This window comes from Ictalurus punctatus, chromosome 24 (assembly GCF_001660625.3).
Source record: "Ictalurus punctatus breed USDA103 chromosome 24, Coco_2.0, whole genome shotgun sequence".
Taxonomy (NCBI): domain Eukaryota; kingdom Metazoa; phylum Chordata; class Actinopteri; order Siluriformes; family Ictaluridae; genus Ictalurus; species Ictalurus punctatus.
Window position 1 is genome coordinate 6,757,644 of NC_030439.2, and position 18,302 is coordinate 6,775,945.

An 18,302-nucleotide genomic window follows, 5' to 3' on the forward strand; every position below is an offset into this window, starting at 1 on the left:
GCATTTAAAAAAAAAAAAAAAAAAAAACCCTGTTGCCTTTGTGTTCATGCTACACGACTCAACTGAGATGAGCTTCCTAGATTGCTTTTTTTTTTCTTCTACCAGGAGGGATACACGTCAAAAAGTGCAGCCTGAGCTCAGTCCTCACAAAAAACAAAAAACAACAACCCACTATTCTTAGATAATAGTGATAATAGAAGACCATTCTTTCTATGCATGTGAATGGATCTGGCAGCTTGAACAGCTTGACATGAATGTTGTTTGCACGTAAAATAATAATAAAAAAAGAAACTAAACTAGAATAATGGAAGAGAAAACTGTTAGAGAAACACAGGAAGCAACACAGGACAGGAAGTCTGTCCACTTCAAATGGTTCAAATAAACTTCTCTGTACTCCTATCCAGTTAGCTTATTAGCCGTCTGGTTAGCATTGGCATTAAAGCTGATACGCGGTTATGTGAATATGAATGAAAATCTTTTCAGAAATCCTGTCAAGGTTAGCGCTTGTTAGCTAGCAGGGAAGATAAACATTGATAAATATTACTTCAAATATCTGTCTGAAATTGTGTCAAGCTAGCTCATGTTAGCTAGCTGGCTAGAGGTAACAGGAACATTTATAAATATCAGTTATTATAAACGAATCGTTTCCGGTTAGCTCATTTTAGCCATCTAGCTAGCATTACCAGTGAAGATTTGACACATATAATAGTAGGACAAATCAGATTAGCTCATTTTAGCCATATGGCATTAGCAGTCACAACTTTGATTTAATTTTATTTATGAATAAATTGGTATTTATTAGCCATCTAACTAGCATTAACTGCCACAATTTTGAACAATTATGAATAGGGGGAAAAAAATATCTCAGAAATGGTGTCACACTTGCTCATATTAGCAAGCTAGCTAGCATTAGCAGTGAAGATTAACCTCTAACAAAGAGATGGAGACGCTTAAAAGTGTAGAGAAAGAAAGGATCTGCTCATGATCCAAATCACAGAAGCTCATCTGTGAAACATGGCGGAGATAGTGTCATGGCTTGGGCTTCTGGAACAGGCTCACTAATCTTTAGTTATGATGTAACGCATGATGATGGCACCAGAATGAATTCAGAAGTCTGCAGAAACATTCTGTCTGCCAATTTACAGACAAATGCATCCAATCTAATCAGGAGGAACTTCATCATGCAGCAAAGGACTTCAACAGAGGAAGAAAATGGAAGGTTTTAGACTGGCCAAGTCAATCACCAGACCTTAACCCGATTGAGCAGCATTTCACCTCCTGAATAAGAGACTGAAGGGAGGACCCCCCCCCCCCCCCCCCCCCCCCGGGGAAACAAACAACAGCTGAAAGAAGCTGCGGTGAAAGCCTGGAAAAGCGTTTGGTGATGTCAGTGGGTCGTCGGCATGATGCAGGTATTGCAAGCAAGGGATATGCATCCAAATATTAAAAAGTGTTATTTCATTTATTGACTTGAAGACTATTTGTTCCAATACTTTTGCTCACCTCAAATATGGGTGGTCTGACACTAAAGGTGCCAAGCTGTTTAACACATCTAGATGTAAATATCAGGAAATGAAAGCTGAATTTCTGTCCATATTCTCATATTCATCTTCTGATCTCAAACCTAAATATCTTTGGTGCATAGCGAAAACAAAAGAATTGGCCCTGCCGTTCCAATACTCCGAAAATTAGACTTTAATAAAACCAGTAGAAATAATTGCCAGAAGATGCAAGTTCTAAAAGTGTTTAGAGCGCATTCAGCTATAATAACAGTCATTCAGAGTCACAGCGGGGTTTTCTGTGTTATATTATACAGTGGCTTACTGAAGTGCATATATTCGCTGTCAGGAACAGACGAGTAGAGTGAACCTAACTGGCACTGGTTTGTTGAGAGACAGCAGTGTGGTGAAGGTCCTACCTGAGGACATAACCTCTGAGCACACCGTTGAGCTGCAGCTCCGGAGGGGGCTGCCACTGCACCATAATGGACTGATTTGTGCGTCCGCTGGCTACGATGTTTTTGGGTGGGGCGCTGGGCGGCTCTTCTCGGAGCATCAATCTACACGGGAAGAAGGAAAAAACCAGAAAGACATGCTGTACATAAGAGCACCAACTGCTCAGATATTACTTCCTCACATACACACATACAAGTGGTCTTATGTAACTGAATCCCTGCTCGCTATTTTTATAATTTTTTTTTGTTCATCTGAATTGGAGTTTGCTGACTTGCTCTAAGGCATAACAAAAAAACTCCTAGTGAGCTGAAAAAGTATAACCCTCTGGTCAGAAGTCCATTTCCCAATCTGGCTCGCTACGATGCATCCGCCCACTTCATCAAAAGCACTCAAAGCCCTCGCTGTTCTCCTGGAAGAGCCTCCCTCTGCTCAGAGAACCCTGGGGTCCTCTGACCTGTAAAGTCACCTCTTTTTTAATTTTTTTTATTTCTGTAGAGCATGGCCTCGACTCAGTGACTAGTTTAGGGAATAATCAGTGCTGATCTGCCTCCAGATCTTACATTCTGCTTAGTTATGGCTGCATCCAGCATTCGTATATTTAGTATGTGGAAATCTTTCTATCTATTTACATGTGTAATCTATCTATCATCAAAGTCAAAGCTATTTATGCTGGCCACATTATGGCTTTCAGGGTCCTATGGCACTCACTTCCTCTCACAATATGGGCTCTGCTGGAGCCCAAGGAAGCTTAAAAGCTTAAAAGCTGTGGCCTTTTTGGTGTATGTACATGCTCCATAATGACATTTATCCCATCCTGTGCCAAGAGTAAAAAAACAACCTTCAGCTTCAAAGCCTTTGGTCTGTTGTCAGAATTTCAGTGTGTTCGCTACAACTGAGTGCGGTCTGACTGAAAGAGCAATCAGCAAAGATGCAAACAAACATACCGAATATATAGCAAGGTAAGTAAGTTACATGCATTAGGGATATTCTTAGACAACCGCAGTGTCCATACTAGAGGTCGAACGATTGATCGGTTTTCCACACCGATAGTTTTTCTCGGTTGCGAGAGCGGCTGAGAAGTGTACGCTGTCATTATACAGTACGAGAGCGGCCTCTAGAGACGAAATAAAAACCATCACTGACTAATTTTGTTGTGTTATTTGAAGTGTTTTTTTGGTTAATTTTGGATGTCTCTTTTTATTTGCTATTTAGAGTGTTTTTGCCTCGGTTTGAATGTATATCTTTTATTTACTTTAATATTTATTAATAGTTCATATACATGAATATATGTATTCCATTTTTAAAAAGCACAGTACATTTTCATGCTACAGTCAGTACTGTTTATTTTTTATAATAAAAGTTCAGCAATATTTTATGTAACGTTTTCATTCGGTATCAATTTTAAAAAACGTTCGGTTGATTAATCGGTTATCGGCAGGATCTTAATTATCGGTATCGTTAAAAATCCAGTGAAATCGGTCGACCTCTAATCCATACCACCCAAATGTATGCTCTTTTTTTTAATTAATGGAATATAAAAAAATCTATCCCGAGCTGGATGCTTCATAAAGTCCACGGGTTCATTCCGCCCTATGTATTTCATGCTAATGGACAGTTAAATCTGCATTAAATTTTAATGGGATCATTGGATTATTCAGATTTATAGTCACTGCCTTTTTAAAACTCCGTCCACTTGTTATTTCTCCCCAGAAGTCCATTTCATAATTAATGTCCCCAATAACCGATACTGTGGTGCCTCTTACTGTGTAAATCTGCCTAATCATGGCCATAAGGAAGAGTCGCTCTGCTGGCTCTCAGACGCCTGTCTTCCTGCCTTGCCCTGTCCTGTCCTTCAAGCAGTATTTACACATTTGCTTCACATAGTCACAGTGAATCACCGGACATTAAACATCTGCCTCGGCGCATAAACAATGCAAAAGAACCGGTCATTAATTTGCCTACGGCATGCGCCACATATAGCCACTAGGGACGGTGGGGGCTAATGGAACGGCCTAAAAGAGTCTGGCAGCGAATGAACCACAGTCGGTTAATCATGCCTGGCGTTTAAAGTCCACTGGTTATTAATGGACCCCTCCATCAACAGTAGAGCTTGAGTGATCGCTAGGATTTTGCATTTGGAGCCCAATATTCATGGTAGGTTTTGGCAAGCAACCCTTGTTGAGCACAAAAACCCAGCGGCATATAAACAGGAGTGTATGTGTATGTGTGTGTGTGTGTACGCAAGCTCATTATCTGCTGTTCCGGTATGTTTTTATGGCCTCGTCAGGCGTTTACGCTTGCCTCTGCTTAATAAGGCCAAAAAGGACAGATGTGACAGCATGCAGGAAGACATATGCCTACAGGGAGAAGAGTGATTGGCTTCTTCAAGGCACCAGTCTAAGCCAACTGTGTCCCCAAGCTGACTGTCTTCAGCAAAGTGCCTGACATGGTCTAGTTTGCTGTATTAGACACCTCTGCTTGCTGTATTAGACACTTTGGTTGGGAAAAAAAATAGATTTTCAAGAAAATATATTTGGTGCAACACTTCATATTTGAGCAAAAGAGCCTGGTGCCGCTGGATTAAACACCTCTGCCTGTTGTATTACACACTTCCAGTGGAATATATAAATATATATATATATATATTTTTCATAAGAAATATCCATTGCTTTCGGCTGAACACCATTCGGTATATTTGGGGAAATAACTACCTTTATATTAGGCAATTGTTTGTTCTGCTCTTTTTTTTTTCTCTTTTAACTCTCCTGAATCACCGACTGAAAACTCAGTAAGGTCCTAATTCAAGCTCTCTCTCAAATTAGAATTAAAACACGTTCAGTCATATTCCCGCAGCTATAAATGGAGCTTAATTGTACTAGATGAACTAATAAGAGCCAAGGCGCAAACCGGTACACATTAATCATGCACCTGTTTTCTAATGAAACAAAACCCAGCTCCGGTGAAAACCCAGTCAGGGCAATAATTGCTAAATGAAAGCAAAAGAAAAATGAAGTGGTTTGGACAGGTTTTGCTTAAACCTGCGGGGACTTGTTTCTCTGGAATGACCCGAGGTCACGCGCGAATTAAAAAGCTACTACAGCTCTTCAAGAATACTTTCGTTAGATCCTGACCCGGATGACATGAATAATTTCAGAAAGATAAACTAACTAAAATATGTATTCATGGAGTGGGACCACTGTAAGTCTAATAACGAAAGTTTTACCCGGTGCTTTGTATGGAGTGACAGAGTTTCTTATCACGGTTCTGGGAACAAGGTGTTCAGATAAGGCAGAAATAATCACCAGGGGAGAACAGATGGAAGAGGCTATTGGCCATGTCATATGATTAGTATTGTGCTTGGCTGAGAACTGCGATAATGTCGGCAAACTTAATCCTCTCCTTGTTTGCTTTTACTGGAATTGTTTTCTCACAATCACGCACATTAAACGGATTAAACGGTTTGCCCCATGACATGTGCTGCTCCACAGTTACCTCGACGATTCCACATCCTGTTTAGCTCGCGGCGAAAAATCCAAAACGTGTTAAACCCGCTATTTATATCCAAGCTTCGGCAACAGAAGTGACTAATTTCGAAACGAAAATATGCTATCGAGGCCGTGTGATAGCAGTTTTGTTCCTTCTCCCCGAGCAGAGGCGCCATGCTTTAGCATGTCTGGCGCTGATAAGGACTGCTGGTGCGAGCGGGGCTGAGGTGTCTGCCACCCACAGCTCCAGGCTGTGTAGATGTGAGCTGCTCGAGGCGCTGATTATGGCACAAGGCTGCCACTCGGTGCCTGAACGGTACGTGTGTTCACCGCACGCCGAGAGTGCTACAGGGATATGACAGGAGAAATCACATTGAAAATCACAGTACATTGGAGCTGTATAAGTGGGATATATTTATCCTTATCTTATTCTGATGGAGCAGCAAAGGCTGCAGCGCCGTGCTGGTGCTTCTAATAAATGGATCGCAACTGTCAGCTAATTCATGCAGTGCTAAATTATACATATTTGGAGGGGGGGGGGGGGGGGGGGTATAGCAGTACATCATGCTGGCATTGTGAGATAAATCTGCATGTCAAATCTGATCTTTCTCTGAGTCACTACTCAGGAAAAAGACAGGCTTCTGCTCTTGTTAAGTGCTATTCAAGCTTGTGTCTTTATCACTATTCAGATTACAGACGCCTGAGCTGAAGTGTGAAGTCAATATACCTAATATATCTAAGTCCATTTGTTTACTCACTTTGGTGTCTTATGAAAAAAAGAGAAGCCTCCCCCCCTCCCCCACGACTTTGTCACATCATTCTGCTTTCACAGCCGAATAATACAAAACGGATCTGTTAAAACTGTCATTACTCATCTTCCTTACCGGTTTGTCTCACCGCTGTACTGTCCTTTCCCTACTTGATTGACAGCACACACTCTGAACTGGTAGGTTCGTGCCGGAGTGAGACCGGTCACCTCGGCCGTCGTCAGCATCGGATCCACGTTGGGCAAGTACACCCTCCACGGAGAATCTGGAATCATGCGAGAGGATGTTCGTTCAGAGATGTCCCGACATACAACGATATTCACTCATGTGGCAGATACCAAATTCCTAATGAGTGTACAGTAGCTGTCTCATTCGCTCAGTATAGGGCTCTAACCGAGGCTCCTAATCGCACATCATTTTCAAGTCTGGATTCCCCAGTAGAACACGAGTAATTATTAATACTTAATTATCAGATCAAACAACATCAGGCTCTTTAGAGAAATTAGCCTGAATATTACACAAAGGATTGTGCTGTGGATTTGTAATCAAAGCATATTAAAGCAGGGGTACACTTTATTATATTAGGCGGTGCTGATGCTGAAAAACTACTAATAGAATTATGGTTGTTATAGATCATTTGTTCGTGCTACAGGCACTACAGATGTATGGACTGGAGGAGTTTGCTAGTGGAGGTGAGTCAGAAAAGCAGGGATGGTGAAAATAACAGAAAGACAGACAGAGTGGGCTTGAGGTTGCTCACACTGAGCCTGGCTTTGCCTGATACTGCAGTTATAATGTATACATGCTGTACTAACCTGCTATGCTAACATGTATACAGCATATATCCACAATTCATGTATGATTATGTGTGTTCAAAACAGACTTTTCTGCAGCATACCAAAAAAAAAAAAAAATCAGGGTGCTGGTAATGACTGGTGAAACATCCATCTATTTTCTGTATCGCTTATCCTACACAAGGTCGCGGTGGAGCCTGGAGCCTATCCCAGGGAACCCGGGACACAAGGTGGGGGACACCCTGGGCGGGGTGCCAACCCATCGCAGGGCACAATCACACACACGTGCACTTTGGAAATGGTGTCCAGTGTACAACACTTGTCTTGAGTACCTGGAGGAAATCCCAGAAGATCTGAGCTCTGAAGAACTCTGAGCACACAGGGCGAATCGAACCCCCAACCCTGGAAGTGCAAGGCAATCATGCTAACCACTAAGCCACCGTGCCTTATTAACTACTCCAATAGTAAACTGCTTCATTTTGAAAAGCACAATTTGGGTACACACTCTCAAACACTGAAGGAAATGGAGGAGCAATACACACCGGCTAAGGGGAAGGAGGAAGCGGATGTGCACGAAGGCAGAAGTGGAGTAAGCAGGCCAGCCTGATAGCCCGATTTAAGGCTAATAACAGACCCATTTTTCCAACACTTTTTCTGGCAAATGTCTGCTCGCTTGACAACAAGATGGACTTAATGCGACACGGAGTAAGCTGTTACAAGGAAATGAGGAATTTTTGCATACTTCTATTAATGGAGACATGGCTACGTAACAATATCCCAGACTCAGTTTACAATATTGACGGGTTACTCCTCTTCCGAGCCGACCAAAATCATCTGTCGGGGAAAACTCGCGGAGGAGGACTCTGTGTTTACATAAACAAAGGCTGGTGTACGAACTGCTCTCTGTTAAGCAGCCACTGTTCAGCAGCGGAACTACATAATCATATCTGTGTGCTACGGAATAGGCATCCAGAGGGTTTTTTTGTGGTAGCAGGTCATTTTAAATATGTTAAATTGACAGACATTCTGCCTCGGTTCCACCAGCACATCTCCATGGTAACCAGGGGAAGCCACATGCCGGACTTTGTGTATACTAAAAGACGGGAAGCATACAGAGCGGTGCCATGCCTCCACCTGTGTTTCTCCGACCACATTTCCATCCTGCTGGTTCCTCCTCACCATCCTGTGCTTAAAGAAAACAAGCCCACAGTAAAAACCATCATGGTGTGGTCCAGCGGAGGTGCCTCCATGCTCCAGGACCGTTTCGATCACACCAATTGGCAGATCTTCAGAGAAGCGTACCGGCATCGGTGGGGTGGACCTGGAGGAATATGCGTCATCTGTTTGTTGCTATATAAGTAAATGTATTGATGATGTCATTACCACCAGGAAGGTCACTATCTTCCAAGTCAGAAACCCTGGCTGAATGGAGAGGTGCGGTGTCTTCTCAGGGCACGGGATTGAGAGCGGCGAGGAGGGAACTAGATGTCGGGATCAAGAAACCAAAGGCTAATTATGCTCGGAAAATACAGGGTCACATTTCCACCAATGACCCCCGGTGCATTAAGAGCATCGCTGACTACAGCAGGAAAGATATCGTATGCCCTCAGGATTCATCTCTTCCCGATGCCCTGAATACATTTCATACCCGCTTTGAGACATCCAATTCCTCTCACCACTCCGGACTCACACTCCAACCAGGTGAGATGCCTTTCAGTGTGTCCACTGAGGATGTGAGGAGGTCATTGCTGAGAATTAATACATGTAAAGCAGCAGGCCTGGATAATATCCTGGGAAGGGTTTTGAGGGATTGCGCTCATGAACTTGCTGGGGTACTGACTGATATCTTTAACACCTCACTCTCCCAGGCTGTGGTGCCAGTATGTCTCAATACCTCTATTATCATCCCCGTGCCCAAAAGCTTGGCCGTGACGTGCATGAATGACTACCGCCGAATGGCTCTCACTCCGATAATCATAAAATGCTTTGAACGGCTGGTTAAGCCCCACATAAAGGATATCACTGACATTAATGTGGACCCCTATCAGTATGCTTACAGGAAGAACCGGTCTGCATCAGATGCAGTTTCATCGGTCATCCACTCTGCTCTCAACCATCTGGAGAGCAGGGACTCATGTCAGGCTGCTCTTCCTGGACTTCAGTTCTACCTTTAATACAATTGTCCTGCAGACTCTAGTCAATAAACTGCTGCTTGGATTGAAACCATCACTTTGTAACTGGGTCCTGGACTTTTTAATGAACAGGCCACAGACTCTTAAAGACCACGGCATCTCATCTTCACCTTTCATCCTTAACACCGGCTCCCCCAGGGATGTGTCCTGAGCCCCCTTGCTGTACACGCTATTAACATATGACGGCTCGGCTAAATATCCGAGCAATCATATTGTGAAGTTTGCCGATGCCACGGTTGTGGTGGGACTGATATCCCACAACGACGAGTCCTTTTACAGACAGGATGTGGAAGAGCTTGTGGACTGGTGCAGGGTAAATAACCACCGCATTAGTGTGGGGACGATGAAGGAGATGGTCGTGGACTTTAGGAGGAGACGCTACATCCCCTCTCCCGTCTTCATCGGAGGAGCAGCTGTGGAAATGGTCTCCAGGTTCAATATCTCGGGGTACACATTTCCAATTATTAAACACAGCCAGCATTAAAAAAAGGCCCACCAACGCCTGTACTTTCTTAGTAGGTTGAAACGGGCTGGTCACAGCACTCCGGTTCTGTTAGCTTTTTATGGCCGTGTGGGAGAGAGCACACTCACCTTTTCCATCACCACCTGGTACGGGAACTGTTCAGCTGCTGACAAGAAGGCGCTGCAGAGGGTGGTTAAATCGGCCCAAATAAATAACTCACAGCAGCCTCCCCTCCATTCAGGACATTTACAGCAGCAGGTGCAGAAGCAGAGCATCCTGTATTAGGAAGGATCCCACCCACCCGGCAAACAAACTGCTCGTCCCCCTCCCCTCAGACAGGAGGCTAAGAAGCATTAAAGCCAGGACAAAAAGATTCAAATGCAACTTCTTTCCAGGATCAGGATCAGCCTTAGTGACTGATCTCTCCTTATATTTACACCTTTTCTCTCATTATGCTGTGCTGCTTTGTCATAATGTCGCTCTGGTTTAATCTGCTAATATGATGCACTGCTTTTGAAAACTTATTGCTTAGTATTTATTAATAGCTCTTATTTTTTGTCTATTAAATGCTTTTTTAACTTATTGTATGTATATTTCTATATTATTTATTTCTATATAGTACGATGTATATTTCGTTCTCGAGTACAGAATGGCAATAAATACCTTAAATACCTTGAACTAGCATTATGAGGAATGACATATGGTGGAAATGAACAGATGTTTAGATCAGGCTTTTCACTCTCAGTGGTCCAGGTGTTTCTGACATCCTAGGGGCATGCAGCAGTGTTACACCTCCACCTCCACCTCCACCAGAGCCCATTTCTCACTGTCCACTCACACCCGGTGCAGATTAATCTGCCCCATTCTGGCATGATGGAGTGTCTCCACGCTTCTCTACATCTCTGTTCTTTCACAAGACAGCACTATTTAAGTAAGATCAACCTTCTTTATCTAGTATAATTTATCTTTATCTGAGCGCACTTAGGAATGAGCATTACTCTGACCGTCTCATGCTAGCACACACTCAGAGTGTGTGTGTCTTTTAGGGCTTGGATAGAATAGTTGACTAATATCACTCAGTACGTTTACATGGACAACAATAATCCGATATCAACCCGATTAAGACGATACTCTGATTAAGAAACTAGAATGTAAACAGCGATTATTGATGATCTTAATCCGGTTAAAGTCATACTCGAAGTAAACACAAATGGAATTAAGACGTGTGGAGTATTCCTGTTTTAAGTGTATTACAGACATGTACACACCTTAATCACACTATTAACGTCGTGTGGGAGTTTCCACCGCATTTTACGACAGGACACGTACACACACGGCAGTGCTCGACCGTTTGACGGCAAACAAGAGAGCACGGCTGCGTCCGAAACCGCGCAATTACCTGCTATATAGTAGGAGAAATACATGTGTTTCAGATCCGATACTAATCAGAATATTGACAAATTCCGATTATTATCGGAATATTGATGTGCATGTAAACGTAGTCACTGGTGGAAAAAAAAACAGTAAAGAAAGCAGGCTAAATGTACTTGGTAAGCATTTTGCTTTAATTGAACGTTATCTTTTTCATCAGTTTTATCACTGTGACGAGGAGGAGGGCAGGGCCAGACTGTGAGGACACACGTCTGGCACTGAGGTGTCTAATCAGTGGGCGAGAACGATAAAGGATCGGCTGGACGTGCCAGAGGGAGAGAGAGCGAGAGCGAGAGAGAGAGAGAGAGAGAGATGCACGTGCGCTTTATGTTTGACTTGCACTTGCATGTTTACGTTCTGTTTATTATTAAAGTTCAGGTTTATGATCAGCCGCTTCCCGCCTCCTCCTTTCCCATCTGTGAAGTTTGTTACAATAACTTTTGGTAAGTATAGCGGTAAAATTATTGCAGATTTTCTGCCGATTTGCTCCGTGATGTGTCCTGTGACATCATCAGAACGTGCATTCAGCCAAAGCGGTGGCTTGGTGCTTAAGGCTCTGGGTTATTGATCAGAAGGTCGGGGTTCAAGCCCCAGCACTGCCAAGCTGCTACTGTTGGGCCCTTGAGCAAGGCCCTTAACCCTCTCTGCTCCAGGGGTGCTGTATCAGGGCTGACCCTGCGCTCTGACCCCAACTTCCTGACATGCTGGGGTATGCGAAGGAAAGAATTTCACTGTGCTGTGATGTATATGTCATCAATAAAAACTCATTATCATTAAAAGGTCTCATATCATACCAACAAATTGAAAGACTGTGCAAAACAATTTCATGCAAAAAAACAAAACAAATCGCAGCAAAATCAAGCATTTTTGGCCGCAACAATCACAAAAAACTCTCGGACTGCTTAAGGAACGCTGAACGAACCATCCTGCCTGCTCCTTCAGCTATTTTTGTTATCATTTAAAGCTAAATTAAAATCCTTTCAGTGTGACACAGTACAGTAAATCCAGTAGTGACCAGTGCTGTACGATAAGAGTACAGTAGATGGACAGACCATTTAAGCGGAGACGTTTTTGCCATCGTTTATTTTTAAGAATACGAATGTCATTAAATACTACAATGATGCATTCGATTTATTATTATTTGCTGCATACGCATTTATTTTCATTGTGGATAGTGCAGCCTGAAAAGCATTGAAGCTGGGAATGTGATTTGTAGCCTGTGGATGGAATAATTAAGTGCGAGTCCATGGCTTTTTGTTTCGCTGGTGTCTGGCAGCATTTTTATTCATTTATTTATTTATTTTTGCTTTAACTATGAAAACTAATACAAATAAAGAGTGACGCAACACCTCGTCGCGGCACAAAGTGAACACGTACTGTTCTCTGAGAGCTCTACGATGTAGTGCAGCAGGGGACTGTTGCCATCGAAGGGCCTCATCCAGGACAGGTGCACGCTGCGGCTGTCTGTGGCGTTCAGGCCGGCCTGCAGGTTCCGCGGTGAGTGAGGCAACTCGCTGTGAAGAGAGAAAAGAAAAAACAAGTTTACAGTCAGAACACACACACACACACACACACATACAGATCATCCTTAGAGGTTTAGCAAACATTTCCAATGTGAAGCAGTACTTTCTCAACATGCCTGCTTGAAGCTTTGACTAATACTCTGCACAGCGCCTCGCTCTGGGCCTTTCACTATCAGATCTCCTCTGTGGTTGGTCTACTCCCCTTTCCCTTCTCTCCTCAGTGTTCAAAGACAAAACCAGCCTGATTTTTTTCTCCAAATTCCCCTGCCAATCTAGTTAATTATGTTCCACTTGATTCTGCGGATTTTATTAATCGCTTTACTAATTAAGAGTTGGCAAGGTTTGACTTCAGTCACGTATCAGTGCATCACCAGTACTTCCAGTATCGTGAAAGTTTGTTTTCTTCTCGAAAATTAAACCCAAAGAAAGAATCATCAAAGCGTCAGGTTCCAACACGTGTTTTTTTTTGTTTGTTTGTTCTTCTTAAGTAGGCAAGAAACCTTTGACAATCTCACAGAACGGCACCGATACATGCCTTTCATCTTGTGCAAATCTGTCCGGTTGGGGGGGTGTGGGTGGGGGGTTTGTTAGAAATGGAGAGACAAGCATCTTGAAGAAATGATACGTTCTTCTACAACTATACACATTACCTTCCACTTAAAGAATGTTAAAGCTCAGTGCAGAACTTGATTTTCCATGAAAATCTGAACTAAGTAATGACTCCAGACTGTATTTAAAGCACTAATGCCTCAATCCCAAGCAATATCTCTGCTGCCATGGTTAAGTAATCTATTGCCAGTGGAAAGTACATCTGACTAAAAAGCCATTTCTCTCTAATGACACGGGCAGCTGTGCTCGAGGGAAGGCAGGATGAGCTGAGCCATGTGGTAGAGAACCGCTCGAATGCCTCTTCCAGGACAAACGGCTTTAACTGTTAATAAGGACCGAACAATGCTACAGACAAACGAAGAGTCTTAATCCTACAGAATTCTCCACAAACACCCCCGATACCTTTTCTGGCCTTTTTCCTTCACGTCTTTACGCAATAAATGCCAAGCGTGTTAAGCGGTTTCATTTAAGTTAAGACGTCAAAAAAGAAATAGTCATCAGACCCGGAGCTTCACGTAACTCTAAACACCCGGTCAGAGCCCAAAGGTCAGTAGTCTTTTAAAAGATGAATGCTTTGATTGGACACAATTTGAAATGACGCATGTACACAACACTGGAAGGCCCGAAAGAAGAGAGAAGAAACCTGAAGCACAATCTGAAATACGATTAGCAGCCTGCTGCTTTCCAAATGTTTTTTGGATGTTAGCGTTAGCGGGCTTCGGAAAGCACTTGAAACCCAGATGGAAATGGTACGGGGAAAAAAGTTTCCACCAAATAAAGGTTCCTGCTGGGAGAACTACCTAACTACATGTGCAAACAAACACGCAGGCCTGGATTTACACACAGCTTAATGAACGAATGGTTCATTGCTATTAAATACACTTTGTTTTTTAGCTTCTTCTGCAGAGTAAATATGTCTATGCAGAGTGCACAGATTTCCTAGAGAGAGAGAGAGAGAGAGAGAGAGGAGAGAGGCCATGTGTCCGGACTTTGCTGGAGCTTCGAAGCCACTGTGTCAGAGTCAAGCCTTTCCTGGCATGCAAGCCATATGTCCAGTGGTGTTGCTGAGATAACAGATTACAGGAACTTTGTTGAGATAACAGATTACCGACATTTCCCCCATGTGTCACTAAGTATCAACACTGTTAGTATGACACAATAAATGTTCCACCGGGTCATTTCACTGGCGTCCCCCATCCCGCTACACTCTTTCCTTGCTCCAGCGCACAGCCGTCTCCCAAAATGACTTTCTGTGCCACGTGTTTTGGTGTCATCCGATGAATAAAAACGACGATCGGAGCGTTTGGAAACGCGCAAAAAATAACAGACTCGTCGTTATGCCACGATGTTCTTCAAAACCATAACATGAACATCGGTTCAGATAATTACACTGTGCTTTTCATCTTGTCGTTAGAAAGGAAAATGTTTGGAAAGAGCAAGAGTGGGAGTCAAAAAGGCAAAAGACAAAGAATAGCAAGAATCATATTTGTTCAGTTCAAAAAAAAAAAAAAAAAACCCAGCAGACATCTCGGCATGCAAATGCGAAAGCTGAAAAAGAAATGCAGGAATTCACAAAAGGAAGGCGATTTTAGTTCATGCTTATGCTTAGTAATGAATATACTTTGTAAGTTGCGAAACAGACCTGTTGAATGAATAAAAACAGTTGGAAAGCAGAGGGAAAACATTGCAACAATGGCATGGTCATGCTGAACAATATTTCTGTGCTGCATTGATTATACAATATCCTAGCCATTATTATTCTAGTTGCTATTTAGCTAATTGCACAAGCATGTGTTGAGTAGAGTGTTTCTTATTGTGAAAAATGCTTCTGCACATGATTATATTGGGCACAAGGTGGCTTTTTGCAACAGGAAGAATAAATTACACTACAGTTTTGACAGCGCATTCGGTAACACTTTGTTTGTGTGCCGCCTTCAAAACACATTCATAAGAATTACATACATATTTTATAACGCGACGGTGAAAGTGAAAACCTTCATGAGGTGAGATTAAAGTATTTTAGCGAGGAGAGAAAGAACTCTCTTTATAGGTACTGTTCGAGACTGTTGTATAGATCTATAGCCTTTAATCATTTTTTTCATAGTTATTAGTTTGTCTATAACAACAGCAACTTTATAAGGCGGCGAGATTTTTTCTAAAACGTTTCCGTCTCGTCAGCTTACGGGCTTGGGATGTGCATTTACCATGGAGTTGGATGGAATTGGAAATCGGATATTCCTGAAGTTATGTTGATCCGTTTGGATTGATTATGAAGCGTTAGTCCAACATGATGTCGCTTAATTGAGATGCCCATGTGTCAGTCTGTTACGAAACGGCAGCGGGGGCAGAAGCAGGTGCAGATCAACTTCTTTATTTTCGAACAGGAATCAATAAACAAGGAAACGCGGTCTAGACAGGAACAGATAACCAAGGTTTAAACAAGAAACTGGATGCGAGGCAGGGAACAGAGCAGGACACGTAAACAAGACCGCTTAGCATACTAAACGTATTCGCCACTACATTCGTTCATTCACTTACTCATTTAATACTGCGCGAAGTGCACCGCAACACGAGGGGATTAAGTAACCAACATAATCACGCTTAAGTACAGACAGCTGGAACCAATAATGAGACACCCTCGTACATAAACCGATACCTGAACAGGAAGAGAAGAAAACCAAAACAAAGGCACGTGTCCATATTAAACAGTCCTCTTTACGTAATCTCGTGCACGTGCGTGCTCTGCAGCACTCTTTGCATATATATATACATACATATACACACACACATATGGGTAGCTAAATGGAAAGCTGTTTTGTGACTGGTTTTAATGGTTTAAAACCTCTAATGTTAACTTACATATGTTGATATACGATTCTCATAAAAGATTTATGAAATGCTTATAAAAGTACTATTTAATAGAGTGTTAATGACTTTAAATTTCTTTTTAAACTAACATAGTCTATATGATATTAGATGGTAGGGAACATTGCAGCCGTTTTGTAGTTGGGATTTGAGAAAAGCGCTGCACCCCAGAGAGCCGCAGTCATCATGAGCTTCACAAAGCCCAGCTGTTCCTGAAGAAAAGAAGCTTTTTGAAAGCTAAGGGCTGAGACTAAAAATGTGAATTTGAAAGGACGCTTATACATCATACAGCATATAACTGGAAAAGGCACACGCGTCAAGCCGGAGGGAATTAACAGGAAGCCGCGGCGCTTGTTCGGAGCTTACATCACTTCCAGGCGTGCAGTCTTGGAGTCATTGCCGGCGAGCGAAATCACATCGCAAGTGTAATCGCCTATATCCCCTGACCACGTCTGAGAGATGTGCAGTGAGCCTTGTTGCACGCTAATCCGTCCTCCTTTGGACTGTCCGACCATCTCGCCGCCCTTCATCCACACAAACCTGAACGGGAACAGCAGAGAGACATACGGCGTAGAAGTGAGACAGTGAGAAGAAGAGAGCAAAAGAACAGAGAAAGAAAGGGAGAGAAGGAAAAATAAAAACAAACCAACAGACAGACATGGAAGAAGATAGAAAACCAGTCAAGAGGGCCAAGAGTGAGAGGAGAGAGAGGGCGGGGAACAGGAAGATGGAGTGGATGAGACAGAGGGAGAAAGAGAGGACAGGAGCAGGGAACGCATGAGTGCTTCATTACACCGATTTCCTGCATATTAGCTCTGAATTAGGTTTACAGCATAACGGATTGCATTTTGAATCTACTTAACGTCGCATGGGCTGGCACTTCTAATTAACATTATACTCAGTACGAATGGGGCAAGCCTGGCCTCGAGGAACGTCCAGAACACTACATCACCACCCACCTTACGTGCACGCGTGCATCATGTATGGCGCCGCACTCTAAAATGGCCGTCGTTCCCTTGATGACACGCCGGTCCACAGGAGGCTGGGAAATATAGGTGCGACCTTTGGGAAGACATAGAACCAGACACTTCTTCACTCAACACAGCGATACAGGGACACGCATGCTGAAATGGATCTAAAGTGTATATGCAAAACAAAAACTGAGCTTCAGAGTCACACATATTTCAACGATTTACTTTTCTCCAGCCAGTTTGGGTCACGTTTACATTTCAGTGCGTCTCTGCGTATGTTAGCTCGACAGCAGCTGGCTAATTTTAGCCCCAGTGTAGTCTCGCAAACTGTCAATAGATAGTCTGACACAAAATGTTTCACAGAACACTGGAAAGAACCAGCCAGTCTTTTTATATGGAGTATCAATATTTAGCCACCACTAACTCCTTTAAATAAAACCCTGATGTAACTTTTAAGGACAGAGATGTTATACTCTAACGATCAGTCAGTGTTTAGAAGTGTTTCTCACTCAGAAACTGGAGTATGAATATTGATTATACACTAACAGTGGGGTCTACATTTCTGAACCCACTAGTAAACATGCTTTTGTTTTGCATTTGTAATTTAATACACACACAAAAAAAAGCATTACAAATTATATCATGAGGAATGAATGTAGAATTTTGAAAAATATTTTGATATTGACCTGAATTTATTAGTATTTCATGGAAGCCTTAAAAGGCCATGCATTTTTTTCTTTCTTGCTTTCTCGTGCTCTTGACATAACAAAATAGTTTTTTTCTCGTGATATCGACATAACACAAGTGGTTTACTCATGATTACGACTGAATGTTTACCCGATATAACAACATGTTTTTTATTGTTCTGGAGGAAGAAAAAGCTTAGCGCAATCCCGCAGTATCATGGATGAACAAATGAGTTTTTACTTTGATCAGGGACTCGACAACTTGCACGTTAAGTGTCCGACACTTGAGGAGGGCACACTCTTCTCTCTGAACACAGGGATAAAGTCCATCTCTACAGCCGGAGATTTTTAAACAGATTCGATGGCTAATAAATAAATAAATAAATAAATAAATAAATAAATAAATATATAAATAAATAACCCTGAACAACCCAAATAACCTTAAAACTAATGTAAGACAATCAAACCCTTATTAATGCCTTTAGCTCCACACATTCATCAAACTCTCATAACTACGTACCTTTCCTATTAGTTTCAGTGTAGTTAATGAATTATTCATAC

At 42.5% G+C, this 18,302-nt stretch overlaps 1 protein-coding gene across 2 annotated transcripts in view; it reads right to left on the reverse strand.

Annotated features, from left to right (window-relative positions):
- The window catches only part of sdk1a (sidekick cell adhesion molecule 1a), a 278,535-nt gene that overhangs the window by 63,875 nt on the left and 196,358 nt on the right, over nt 1-18,302 (reverse strand). For both annotated transcript variants that reach the window (XM_053675068.1, XM_017454712.3), the window contains exons 12-16: nt 17,044-17,146; nt 16,451-16,624; nt 12,465-12,601; nt 6,325-6,472; nt 1,919-2,059 (exon numbers count right to left, since the gene is read on the reverse strand). In XM_053675068.1, coding sequence (XP_053531043.1) covers nt 1,919-2,059; nt 6,325-6,472; nt 12,465-12,601; nt 16,451-16,624; nt 17,044-17,146 — 703 coding nt within the window. The remainder of the gene's footprint in view (nt 1-1,918; nt 2,060-6,324; nt 6,473-12,464; nt 12,602-16,450; nt 16,625-17,043; nt 17,147-18,302) is intronic.